Genomic DNA, 11551 nt, shown 5'->3' with positions numbered 1-11551 from the left:
GATAACCCAGTGCAGGGCAGGGTCTAAGTGCGGGTAGGGGCCCTAAGCGAGGGCCTGAGGGGGACTGGAGCACCAGGGGCAGCTTGGGGTGGTGTGTGGGGGTTGCTGTGTACATGGGGGGGTGGGGGGCACCTGGCATGTGGGGCTTGATGTGCACGCTGGGCCCCTTATCCGTGTGGGGCTTGGTTTCTGTAGGGTCCCCGTGTGTACACCCAGGGTTCCGTACGTGTGAGGGAGGTCCCCTGTGCTCTGAGTCAGTGTGAATACGGCATGCCCTGTTTGCCTGTGGGGTCAGTGTCAGGGATCCCATATCAGGTGGGGTCCTCCACGTGTGCAGACGTCGGCACGTTCCTGGGTGCCTGGTCTGCGGCCCTGAGTGTGCTTGTGGGTTCTGCCTTCCTGAGCAGTCTTCTGTGCTGGTGCGGTCGGTGTATGTGAGGAACAGCTCAACCCGGGCCCGCGTGTGCATGGGGGGTCGGTGCACACGAAGGATGAGGGACAGGTCATTTGGGGTTCGTCTGGGCCGGGGGCCAGTATGTGCCGTGTCCCCTACACGGGTGGGCGTCGGCGTGCGGGGATGAGGAAGAGCAATGGGCACTCCGGGTGCTTGCGGGCATCAGCGTGCGGGGGGCCGGGGCCTGGGGTCCTCCGTGTGGGCGCCACTGCGGAAGGAGACCGGTGTGCGGCGAAGGGATCCCCGCTGCTCTCGGGCTCGGCGCCGCCCCAGCGTCCTCACCTGCCTCACCTGCCTCACCTGCCTCACCTGCCTCACCTGCCTCACCTGCCTCCCCAGCTTGGCCCGGAGGCCCCGACTCCGCCCCCGGCGTCGGGCTGGCTCGTTTCCTAGCGACCGAGCCGGAACTTCGCGTCACCCCGACTTCCGGGGCGAGGGTCAGGGGGCGGCCTGGGGCCGGGAGCCTGGGGTCAGCAGCTGGGCTCGCGGGGGCCGGGGTCTTTGAAGTGAGGGCCTCGCGGCCTCCGGCGGCGCCGAACGGGGTCCCCGCGGGGTGCGCGCGGGGCGGGGCGGAGGGCCGGGGCGCGGGCCGGGGCGCGGGCCGGGGCAGGAATGCGGGCGCGCCGCGGGTGGGGCCGCCCCGCCCCCAGGTGCTGCCCGGGCAGGCAGGAGGCAGGAGCGCCGGGCGGGGCGGGGGCGGGCGCGTGAATCAGGCCGGGCCGGCGGGCGGGCCGCGGCAGGGAGTGGCTGCCGGACCGACCGGACCGCGAGGCCGCTGGGCGGCGGTCGGCTCCTGCTGCCCCTGTGCCGAGACCCCGCGCACCTGGCCAGGTAGGGCCCCCTCCCCCGGCCCGGGCGGGGCCGCGCGCTCCGGAGGGGGCGGTGGGGCTGGAGCGCGGCCGCGTGCGCGGGGCGGCGGCGGGGGCGGCGGGGGCGGCGGGCGGCTCGGACCCGGGGCGCCGCTGCGCGGATCTGGACGCGAGCGCCCTCGCACGACGCCGGCCCGCGGGGAGCCGATGGGAAGGGGCCCGGGGCCCGGGTCGAGCCTGCCCGGCCGCCCCGACTCGCGCCCGCCCTCGCGGCCCGGCTGGCGTCTGGGTGCTGGGCACGGGCTGGCCACGGGCTGGACCCTTCCCTGGGGACGGCCGCCGTGGCGTGGGGTGGCCGGGGTGCGGCCCGGTCCCCGCGTGGAGAGCAGGGCGAGCGACGGGGGTGCTGCCCTTCGGGCCCACGTTCCTGGGGTGGGGTGGGCGGATGGGGCACCCAGCCGCCGCCGCCGCGAGCGCGTAGGGTGCGCTGGCCCCGTTGGGCGCTGGGGTGCCCACCCCGCAAGCTATCACGGAGCGACTTCCGGTCTGTGAGCGGCGTCCTCCCCACCCCAACCTGTCCGCCGCCCAGAGCCTCCGCGCCCTCCCGTGCCCGTCGGACCTTGGCACAGGCTCACCCCACGCTGTGTGGGAACTCGGGATCCTTCCATGGGGGTCTCCTTCCGGATACCCCACTCACTGCCAGGGTGCAGAGGATGGGGTCCTTGGCGTCCTGCTGAGAGCCCTGACCTCAAGTCACAGGTCAGGGGTCAGCACGGGAGTGGATTCGTGCTGAGTCATTGGCCATGGGTGGGTTCCGTCCGCCCTCCCTCCCTTGGGCAGGCGTTTGCTACACAAATGTGTGGACGTGCAGGCCACTGGGGTGCTGCATCTCAGGCTCAGGAGTGGCTGCGGCCCTGTCCATAGCCAGGGAGACACAGACCCATGAAAGGAGACGACACGAGGAATGAAGCCATTGGAGGAAGCCATTGGCATCACCGTGAGGACCGTGGTGTGTGCCGGAGGGCTTCTGGCCACAGGGACTTCCACGGTCTGGATGGTCCCTGCCCCCATTACACACAGCCTGGACACTGTTGATTCCCCTACCCTGTGAAATCCAAAGGGATAGTGGGGGTCCTTTCTAGAGTGTCCCCCCAGCATCAGGAAGTGCCCCTCGAGGTCAGCAGGGCTGCTCCCCCAAGCCCTGTGTGATCAGACACTGCCTCTACAGCCAGGCTGGCAGTGGTGAGTGGGTGCCCCTGCCCAGCCAGACAGGCCTGCCCCTCACCCCCATGTGGTCAGCCTTGATCTGCTCCTGGCACAACCAAGACAGTGTGCCCTAACCAGCCCCACATGTCAACCATGAGGACAGTGCCTCAACAAAGAAATGTTGGGACAGCTTCTCCCAGGCTGGTTGGCATCTGCGGCTGGATAGCTGAGTGGCACCAGGCATTTCCCACGTGTCAACTCCATGTCACCCCCAGGGGTGGCACGCAGGACGGCTGCCTCCTGACCCCAACATTCTCAGCCAGGTGGCTCCTGCTGGCACCCATGCAGTCCAGCTGGCCAGCGCCCATCCTGTCAGCGCCCCAGGGCACGCTCCTCTCTGGGCTGAACCACCTCCCCAGCCAGGGCCAACATTCGGGAACCCGTGTGCTAGGTGGGGATAGGTGTCCTGCCTCCCTCAGCCACCAAGGAGCACTGGGATGGGCTGAGTGGTCCCTCGGGCTCTCCTTCCAGGGAGAGGTACCCAGGTAGCTCCGTGGCCATGTGCACGTGGGCCGAGGCGCCCTATAGAGGTCCTCATCAGACACCTTTCTGGAGAGGCCAGGCCCCTGCAGGGACTCTCTGGAGAACGGTGGGCTGTGGGGCAGGCAAGCATGGATGGTGGTAGGGAGCCCAAGACCTGGAAAGGTCCCTGCTGCCCTGGACTGGGGTGGTGGGGACAGGACTCTGAGTAAGTGAAGAGCCAGATCTGGGGGCCGTGGAGTGCAGGCCTTGCAAGGACCTGTGGGCACCAATGGGCTGTGGCCCAGGGAGGTTTCATCTAAGAGGGATAGTGACGAGGGAGGTCAAAGGTAGACCAATGGAAGGAGAGTTGCTGGTAGACAGGGACAGAGTCTAGGGGTCAGTTCCAGGGCTGGGTGGTCAGAGAATGGGCTGTGGGAACCCAAATGTGGAAACTCTGAGGATGGGGCGGAAGTGTGGCCCAGGTCTACTCATGCGGACCTCCTCGTTCCTGGAGGAGGGTGGTCACAGCCCTGTTTGCTGCGCTCACCTTAGGCTAAGCGTGGCGTCATGTGGACCCTCAGCTGTGTCGTGCAGTAGACGTAACAGGCCAGAGAGGTGCAGCAACTTACTCAGGGTCTCCCAGGCAGTCAGAGAGACACACAGGCAGCATGGCAGCACCAACTTGTCCAGTAGGCACAGTGCCAGGGGCTCCTGAACGTCTTAGAAGAAAAAGTGAAATTATAATGATGAATGTAGCCCAGATTATGTTTGTCTTTAAGCCAAGAGTCATGAAATGTTTCAGAGGGTTTGGTTTTATTTTTTGTAGCAATGCATTCTTACTGTGACCCAGGCACAGTGCATTGGCACAGTCATAGCTCATAGCAGCCTGCAACTCCTGGACTCAAACGATCCTTCTGCCTCAGCTTCCCAAGTGGCTGAGACTATAGGCATGTGCCACCATGCCTTCTAATGTTTCGAATTTTTTGTAGACATGGGGTCTTGCTGTGTTGCCCAGGCTGGTCTCAGACTCCTGGCTTCAAGCACTTCTCCTGCCTCAGCCTCCCAGAGGAAGGAGACAGGGCTGGGATACCTGTGCCCCAGCCTGGGATACCTGCCGGTGCCTCCTCAGCTAGGGGCATCCTAGGGCTGGGCGGTCCTCTGTGAGCCTGGCTCGGCTGGTGCCCTGGAAGGCGGGCTGGGCATGGGCTGAACTCCGGCTTAGCTAACTCCCCAATGGCTCCTTCCACAGTGTGACCATGCTTGAGGGCAGGAGTGGTCCCAGTGCCCCCGCCCCTAGTCATGTGTCTCCCTGCCCCTCCAGGCCGCTGGCCCCAACATGGCCCGTCGCTCCCAGAGCTCCTCGCAGGGGGACAACCCACTGGCACCCGGGTACCTGCCACCTCACTACAAAGAGTACTACCGCCTGGCGGTGGATGCACTGGCCGAAGGTGGCTCGGAAGCCTATAGCCGCTTCCTGGCGTCTGAGGGGGCACCTGACTTCCTGTGCCCTGAAGAGCTGGAACATGTGAGCCGACACCTTCGGCCCCCACAGTATGTTGCCCGAGAACCCCCCGAAGGCAGCATTCTCGACGTGGACATGGAGGGCTCCTCGGGTACATACTGGCCGGTGAAGTCAGACCAGGCCGTGCCTGAGCTTGACCTGGGCTGGCCCCTGACCTTTGGCTTCCAGGGCACCGAGGTGACCACCTTGGTGCAGCCGCCACCCCCCGACAGCCCCAGCATCAAGGATGAGGCCCGCAGGATGATCCGTTCCGCCCAGCAGGTGCGCCATCGCAGCTCTAGTGTGGTGGGGAGGGGCCTGTGCTGGAGTGGAGGCACGAGGGTGGAGGAGACACCAGAGCATGACCAGCTTGTGGGGGGAGCCCTGAGCTCCAGCCGCAGTGGGGGTCCCGGCTGAGCTCCTCAGGGCTGGCAGGTCTTGGTCACCACGGGCTGCAGGTTCTGCACAGTTCTCCTTGCCTGTGGTCATGGCCAGTGCCCAGAAACTCCAGGGCTCTGGGACGGGTGGGCACCCCCACCAGCCTGGGTTCATTGTTCAGATAATTTCCTCTCATCCTGCTGGGTGGCCCTTGGCCAGCTGAGGGCTTCAAACCCTCACCAAGCAGCTAGCAGACTGCAGAGGGTTCTGTTAAACCATGGCAACTGAGGCCTCAGGTGCGAACGCTAAAGGCCCCTGCCTTTGTCCCCTGCCCAGGGCAGTGACCCCCTCCTGGACAGCGACCCCCCTCAGCCCTGACAGCTGCCCTGGAGTGGGGAAAGCTCAGCCATCTGTAGAGTGGAGGGGAGATTGAGGGCCCCTTGCGGTGCCCACCCTCATCCAGGGTTCTCTGCCCTGCACCTGCCCCGCCTCCCCGGCTTATAGCCAGCAGCTCCAGGCTTCTTCTGTTGGGTCCCTTCCTCCCATCCATCTTCCCAGATGTGGCCCCACTCCCTAGGATGGGCTAGCATGTGTTTTACAAGGGTTGTGGGTAACCCGGACGCCTCCGAGGCGTGGAGGGGAAGCTAGACAATGGTGTGAGGACAGCAGCGGCCTCTGCTCTCCATCCTGACCTGCCCCTGCAGGTGGTGGCCGTGGTGATGGACATGTTCACTGATGTGGACCTGCTGAGCGAAGTGCTGGAGGCCGCAGCCCGTCGGGTCCCAGTCTACATCCTGCTGGACGAGATGAACGCACAGCACTTCCTGGACATGGCCGACAAGTGCCGCGTCAACCTGCACCACGTGGATGTGAGTTCCCGGGAGTGGGGGATTGGGGAGGTCCCCTGGCAGAGATCTGACTCCCCTCCCTCCCCAGTTCCTGCGCGTGCGGACTGTGGCGGGCCCCACGTACTACTGCCGCACGGGAAAGTCCTTCAAGGGCCACGTCAAGGAGAAGTTCCTGCTGGTGGACTGCGCTGTGGTGATGAGTGGGAGCTACAGGTGCGCCCACGGGGTTCCCTCGGCTCCTCCTCTGGGGCCTCCTCCTGTCGCCCCAGTGCCCCCCTTCCATACCAGGGCCCTCCTCACCAGGAGCCCTTGCCCTGTAGCCAGCTACACCTGTAGGCCGGGCCCAGGCCCTTCCAGACCTCACGTCCCTGAGTCCTCCCCGCCCCACCCGCTGCCCACAAGGCCGCACTGCCCTTGCCCCAGCTCGGTTTGACTCCAGCCCTGACCCCCCACAGCTTCATGTGGTCCTTCGAGAAGATCCACCGCAGCCTGGCACACGTGTTCCAAGGAGAGCTGGTCTCCAGCTTCGACGAGGAGTTCCGCATCCTCTTCGCGCAGTCGGAGCCGCTGGTGCCCTCGGCCACGGCCTTGGCCCGCATGGACGCCTACGCCCTGGCTCCGTACGCCGGGGCCGGGCCCCTCGTGGGCGTCCCTGGGGTCGGGGCGCCAACCCCCTTCTCCTTCCCGAAACGAGCGCACCTCCTGTTCCCCCCACCCCGCGAAGAGGGCCTGGGCTTCCCCTCCTTCCTCGACCCGGACCGCCACTTCCTGTCGGCCCTGCGCCGGGAGGAGCCGCTGCGGATGCCGGGGGGCGCCCTGGAGCCGCACGCGGGGCTGCGGCCACTGTCGCGGCGCCTGGAGGCCGAGGCCGGGCCGGCGGGGGACCTCGCGGGCGCGCGGGGCTTCTTCCAGGCGCGGCACCTGGAGGTGGACGCCTTCAAGCGGCACAGCTTCGCGGCCGAGGGCGCGGGCGCCGTGGAGAACTTCGCGGCCGCGCGGCAGGTGTCGCGGCAGACGTTCCTCAGCCACGGCGACGACCTCCGCTTCCAGACCAGCCACTTCCACCGCGACCAGCTCTACCAGCAGCAGTACCAGTGGGACCCGCAGCTCGCGCCCGCCCGCCCGCAGGGCCTGTTCGAGAAGCTTCGCGGGGGCCGTGCCGGCTTCGCGGACCCTGATGACTTCGCTCTGGGCGCCGGGCCGCGCTTCCCGGAGCTCGGGCCCGACGGCCCCCAGCGGCTGGACTACGTGCCGTCCAGCGCGTCCCGCGAGGTGCGCCACGGCTCGGACCCCGCCTTCGGGCCCGGCCCCCGCGGCCCGGAACCCAGCGGGGCCCTGCGCCCCACCCTGGCCCAGCGCTTCCCCTGCCAGGCGGCGGCCCGGCCCGGCCCAGACCCCGCTCCCGAGGCGGAGCCGGAGCGCAGGGGCGGCCCGGAGGGGCGGGCCGGGCTGCGGCGCTGGCGCCTGGCCTCCTACTTGAGCGGCCGCCATGGCGAGGACGGGGGCGACGACGGCCTGCCGGCGCCCATGGAAGCCGAGGCCTGTGAAGACGACGTGCTGGCTCCGGGGGGCCGGGCAGCTGCCGGCGACCTGCTCCCCTCGGCCTTCCGCGTCCCCGCAGCCTTCCCCACCAAGGTCCCGGCGCCAGGCTTGGGCGGCGGCGGCGGCGGCGGCAACGGCCCGGAGCGCGAGGGCGCGGAGGAGCCCGGCCTGGCCAAGCAGGACGCCTTCCGCTCGCGCCTGAACCCCGTCATCCAGCGCAGCTCCAGGCTGCGCTCCTCGCTCATCTTCAGCGCGTCGCAGGCCGAGGGCGCGTCCGGGACTGCGGCGGCCACCGAGAAGGTGCAGCTGCTGCACAAAGAGCAGACGGTGAGCGAGACGCTGGGGCCTGGCGGAGAGGCCGTGCGCTCCGCGGCGTCCACCAAGGTGGCCGAGCTGCTGGAGAAGTATAAGGGCCCGGCCCGCGATCCCGGCGGCGGCGCGGGCGCCATCACCGTTGCCAGCCACAGCAAGGCCGTCGTGTCCCAGGCATGGCGGGAAGAGGTGGCGGCCCCAGGGGGCGTCGGGGGCGAGCGCCGCAGCCTCGAGAGCTGCCTGCTGGACCTGCGCGACTCCTTTGCGCAGCAGCTGAACCAGGAGGCGGAGCGGCAGCCGGGAGCCGCCTCGCTCACCGCGGCGCAGCTGCTCGATACGCTGGGCCGGAGCGGCTCTGACCCCCTGCCCTCCCGCTTCCTCCCTGCCCAGGGCCGTTCCACCTCCCCTCAAGGGCCGGACAGCCCTCTGCCACTGGAAGGGCCCGGGGAGCGCCAGGTGCCCCACTCTGAGCCAAAAGCGAGCCCCACCTCGGCCTACCCTGAGCGGAAGGGGAGCCCCACGCCTGGGTTTCCCGCTCGAAGAGGAAGCCCAACGACCGGATTTATCGAGCAGAAGGGGAGCCCCACCTCAGCCTACCCCGAGCGCAGGAGCAGTCCTGTGCCCCCCGTGCCGGAGCGCAGGGGCAGTCCCGTGCCCCCCGTGCCGGAGCGCAGGGGCAGCCTCACCCTCACCTTCTCCGGAGAGTCCCCGAAGGCCGGGCTCGCAGAGGAGGGGCCGAGCGGCCCCATGGAAGTCCTGCGCAAAGGCTCCCTGCGCCTTAGGCAGCTGCTGAGCCCCAAGGGCGAGCGGCGCCTGGAGGATGAGGGTGGCTTCCCAGTGCCGCAGGAGAACGGGCAGCCGGAGAGCCCGCGGCGGCCGTCACTGGGCCGGGGTGACAGCACAGAGGCTGCCACCGGAGAGGAGCGCGGCCCCCGGGCACGCCTGGCCTCAGCCACCGCCAACGCCTTGTACAGCAGCAACCTTCGGGACGACACGAAGGCCATTCTGGAGCAGATCAGTGCCCATGGCCAGAAGCACCGTGTGGTCCCTTCCCCGGGCCCCGGCCCGGGCCACAGCAGCCCCGAGCTAGGCCGTCCACCGGCTGCTGGCGGCCTGGCCCCAGATATGTCCGACAAGGACAAGTGTTCGGCCATCTTCCGCTCAGACAGCCTGGGGACCCAAGGCCGGCTGAGCCGCACCCTGCCGGCCAGCGCGGAGGAGCGCGATCGGCTGCTGCGCCGCATGGAGAGCATGCGCAAGGAGAAGCGCGTGTACAGCCGCTTCGAGGTCTTCTGCAAGAAAGAGGAGGCCAGCAGCTCCGGGGCTGGGGAGGGCCCGGCGGAGGAAGGCACCAGGGACAGCAAGGTGGGCAAGTTTGTGCCCAAGATTCTGGGCACGTTCAAAGGCAAGAAATGAGTCTCCTGGCCCAGCAGCCCAGGCCAGGGTGTCCGAATTGCTGCCGCGGCCACCCGGAGCCCCCATGGAGCAAGGAGAGAGCCCTGCTCCTGTGCCTGAGCGGTGGCTGCCAGGCCACGGCTGCTTGGGGCTTGGCTGAGTGCGCCACAGCTCGGGTCCTATTGGGGCTCACCCAGCAGCTGCCGTCTGTGCCCCTGGCCTCCCCAGTACTGGGGATCCAGCCCCTCACCACCAGTGCCTTTCTTCCCTCAGCACCTTCTCTCCTCAGCATCTTCATCTCTGTACCATCAGCCTTGCATGGTGCAGTCCGGCTCTGCCATATCTTTGTGCTTCACCACCCCCATGCCATTTTTTTTTTTTTTTTTTTTTTGCGATCCAAGCTGGAATGCAGTGGCACCATCTCAGCTCACTGCAGCCTCTGCCTCCCAGGTTCAAGTGATTCTCGTGCCTCAGCCTCCCAAGTAGCTGGGATTACAAGTGCCTGCTACCATGCCCTGCAAATTTTTGTATTTTTAGTAGAGACAGGGTTTCACCATGTTGACCAGGCTGGTCTCCAACTCCTGACCTCAAGTGATCCGCCCGCCTCAGCCTCCCAACATGGGGGTATTACAGCTGTGAGCCTCCGTGCCCCGCTGAGTCCCCTGTCCTCTTTCAGGGGCCCCACCTCTGTGCCTCAACTCCCCACTCTCTGGGGCCCCTTTCCTTCTCAGGGCCTCTTGCTCTCAGGGCTCCCCTCCCTGTCTCCTTACAGCCCGCTTCCTCCCTCCCTCCCTCTCTCTCTCAGGGTCTCCTCCATCCTCAGGGCTGCATTTCCCGTCCTATTTGGATTCTCCCACTAACTGCCTCCCAGCATCTTTCCCAGAGGCCTGTGCTCTTGCTGTGGGGAAGACTGGAGGGGTGGAGCCGGACCGGAAGGATGCCCCTTGGAGTGGCAAGGAAGCTGGACAGGGCAGACCGCTGGGAAAGGGGCACAGGGAAGCCCCGGGGGCTGCCTTGGCAGGTCTGCCATCTCCTCCAGCAAGGCTCTGGCCAGCACCGGGTGAGAGTGGGGAGGGGGCACTGGGCTTTGCAGCACAATAAAACAGTCCGGATGGACAACCTGTGGCCCCAGCCTCATGAGCGTCCCCTGCACAGGCCCAGCCCGGGCACCAGAAGGGCTGGATGGTGGAGTGTTTGTCTTGACAGGTGTGGGGCCAGGTGAGGGCAGGGGACAAGGTGCAGCTGAGGCTGATCCCAGCTGTTGAGACACAGGTCCTGGGCACCCCTGCAGGTGGGAGTGGTCTTTGCCCTCCTGGCGTCCAGCAGACACCCCACCCCACCCCTGTTCTCAGGGCCTTTCCTCTGTCACCAACACCGAGAATCTGTCCAGGCTTCCTGGCTTGTCTTGTATCATTTTTCAGCCCCAGTGAGGAATTGTAACGGACTCAGAATGATGCATTTTGGCACTACATGCGTGGAAGGTCCCCCACTGTTAGATGCTAGCTTTGTGAAATTAGTGTTTCTGTATTCTGTTTCTTTTTTAACTGCATCGACACCACCTGGATCTGCTATTTCTTTTCAAAAAATTTTTTTAGTGTAATACATCCTAAGAGGTAACTGACTTAAGAAACGAGGCCGCCAGAGGCAGCAGTTCTGACTCCAGCAGCTGGGAGAGGAAGGGAAGGGGCCCCGCTGTCACTGCTGGACAGCCCCGGCCAGCTGGTTACCAAAGCCACACCGCCCAAGCAGGGACGGCAGCAGGGGCTTCTGGCCAGGTGGAAAAGGTGCCTGGAGCGGGTGCACCTGAGCGTCTCTTGTGGGCACGTTTGGCTTGGTGCTGCCTGGGGTGTGGCTGAATGGACAGACTCTCAAAGTGGAGCCCATGGAGAGGCCAGAGGCTGGCCGCCCTGCTGGGGCCTTCGGAGCCTGCTGCCTGCACCCTCCACATCTTCTAAACCAGGATGGGGCACATTTCGGTGTTAATCAAACACAACCCACAAAATATTCCAGCATGTTCCCTGTGTGCATAATCGCCCAGTTCTGCCCTGCAGCCTCTAACCATGTGGCCTCTTGGGTTTCTCCTGTGGACTCACCTCCCATCCCTGTGGGGGAAACTAAAGACCCCCCAGCTTCACTCCAAGGTCCACCTCGGCGCCTCGGACTTCACGCTGTACGTGCTCTCCTGTCCCTGTCCCCGATGCCACCTGTGCTTCCCCACTCAGCAACCCCACCACACACTGCCTAGCTTGAGGCCAAGCCTCCAGCCCTGCAGCCCCCTGACGTCTGTGTCCTGCTTGTTGAGCACCCTGGGGCTGTGCCTTGGGCTTGTGAAGTTCAGCAAGCAGACCACTGGGCAGACCCTTCAGGAGACAAGCCCGTGGCAGGGTCTCTGACTGGCTCACCACCTCCTCGGGCCCTCCCGCTCCCTCATCCACCTCCTCCAACCTTCTCTCAAGCCCAGCCTCCCTTTTTGAGTCTCCTGTAGGTGCCTGGCCCAGCACCAGGGCAGCGCCAGCTCCCGCCCTCTGCTCAGCTCTCCTGCTCACACCTTGTCCTTCCTCGCCCTTTCCCATGGTGACAGTTG

At 66.2% G+C, this 11551-nt stretch overlaps 1 protein-coding gene across 1 annotated transcript; it reads left to right on the top strand.

Annotated features, from left to right (window-relative positions):
- The first annotated feature begins 925 nt into the window (after window positions 1–925).
- On the top strand, window positions 926–10086 carry FAM83H (family with sequence similarity 83 member H). Its single transcript, XM_039464444.2, has 5 exons — window positions 926–1285; window positions 4313–4774; window positions 5575–5739; window positions 5807–5931; window positions 6174–10086. The coding sequence occupies exons 2-5, from the start codon at window positions 4328–4330 to the stop codon at window positions 8986–8988; spliced, it is 3552 nt and encodes a 1183-aa protein (XP_039320378.2). The 5' UTR covers window positions 926–1285; window positions 4313–4327; the 3' UTR covers window positions 8989–10086.
- Window positions 10087–11551: the final 1465 nt, after the last annotated feature.

Source organism: Saimiri boliviensis, chromosome 15 (genome assembly GCF_048565385.1).
Source record: "Saimiri boliviensis isolate mSaiBol1 chromosome 15, mSaiBol1.pri, whole genome shotgun sequence".
Lineage (NCBI taxonomy): Eukaryota > Metazoa > Chordata > Mammalia > Primates > Cebidae > Saimiri > Saimiri boliviensis.
This window is presented reverse-complemented; position numbering and strand designations above follow the sequence as displayed.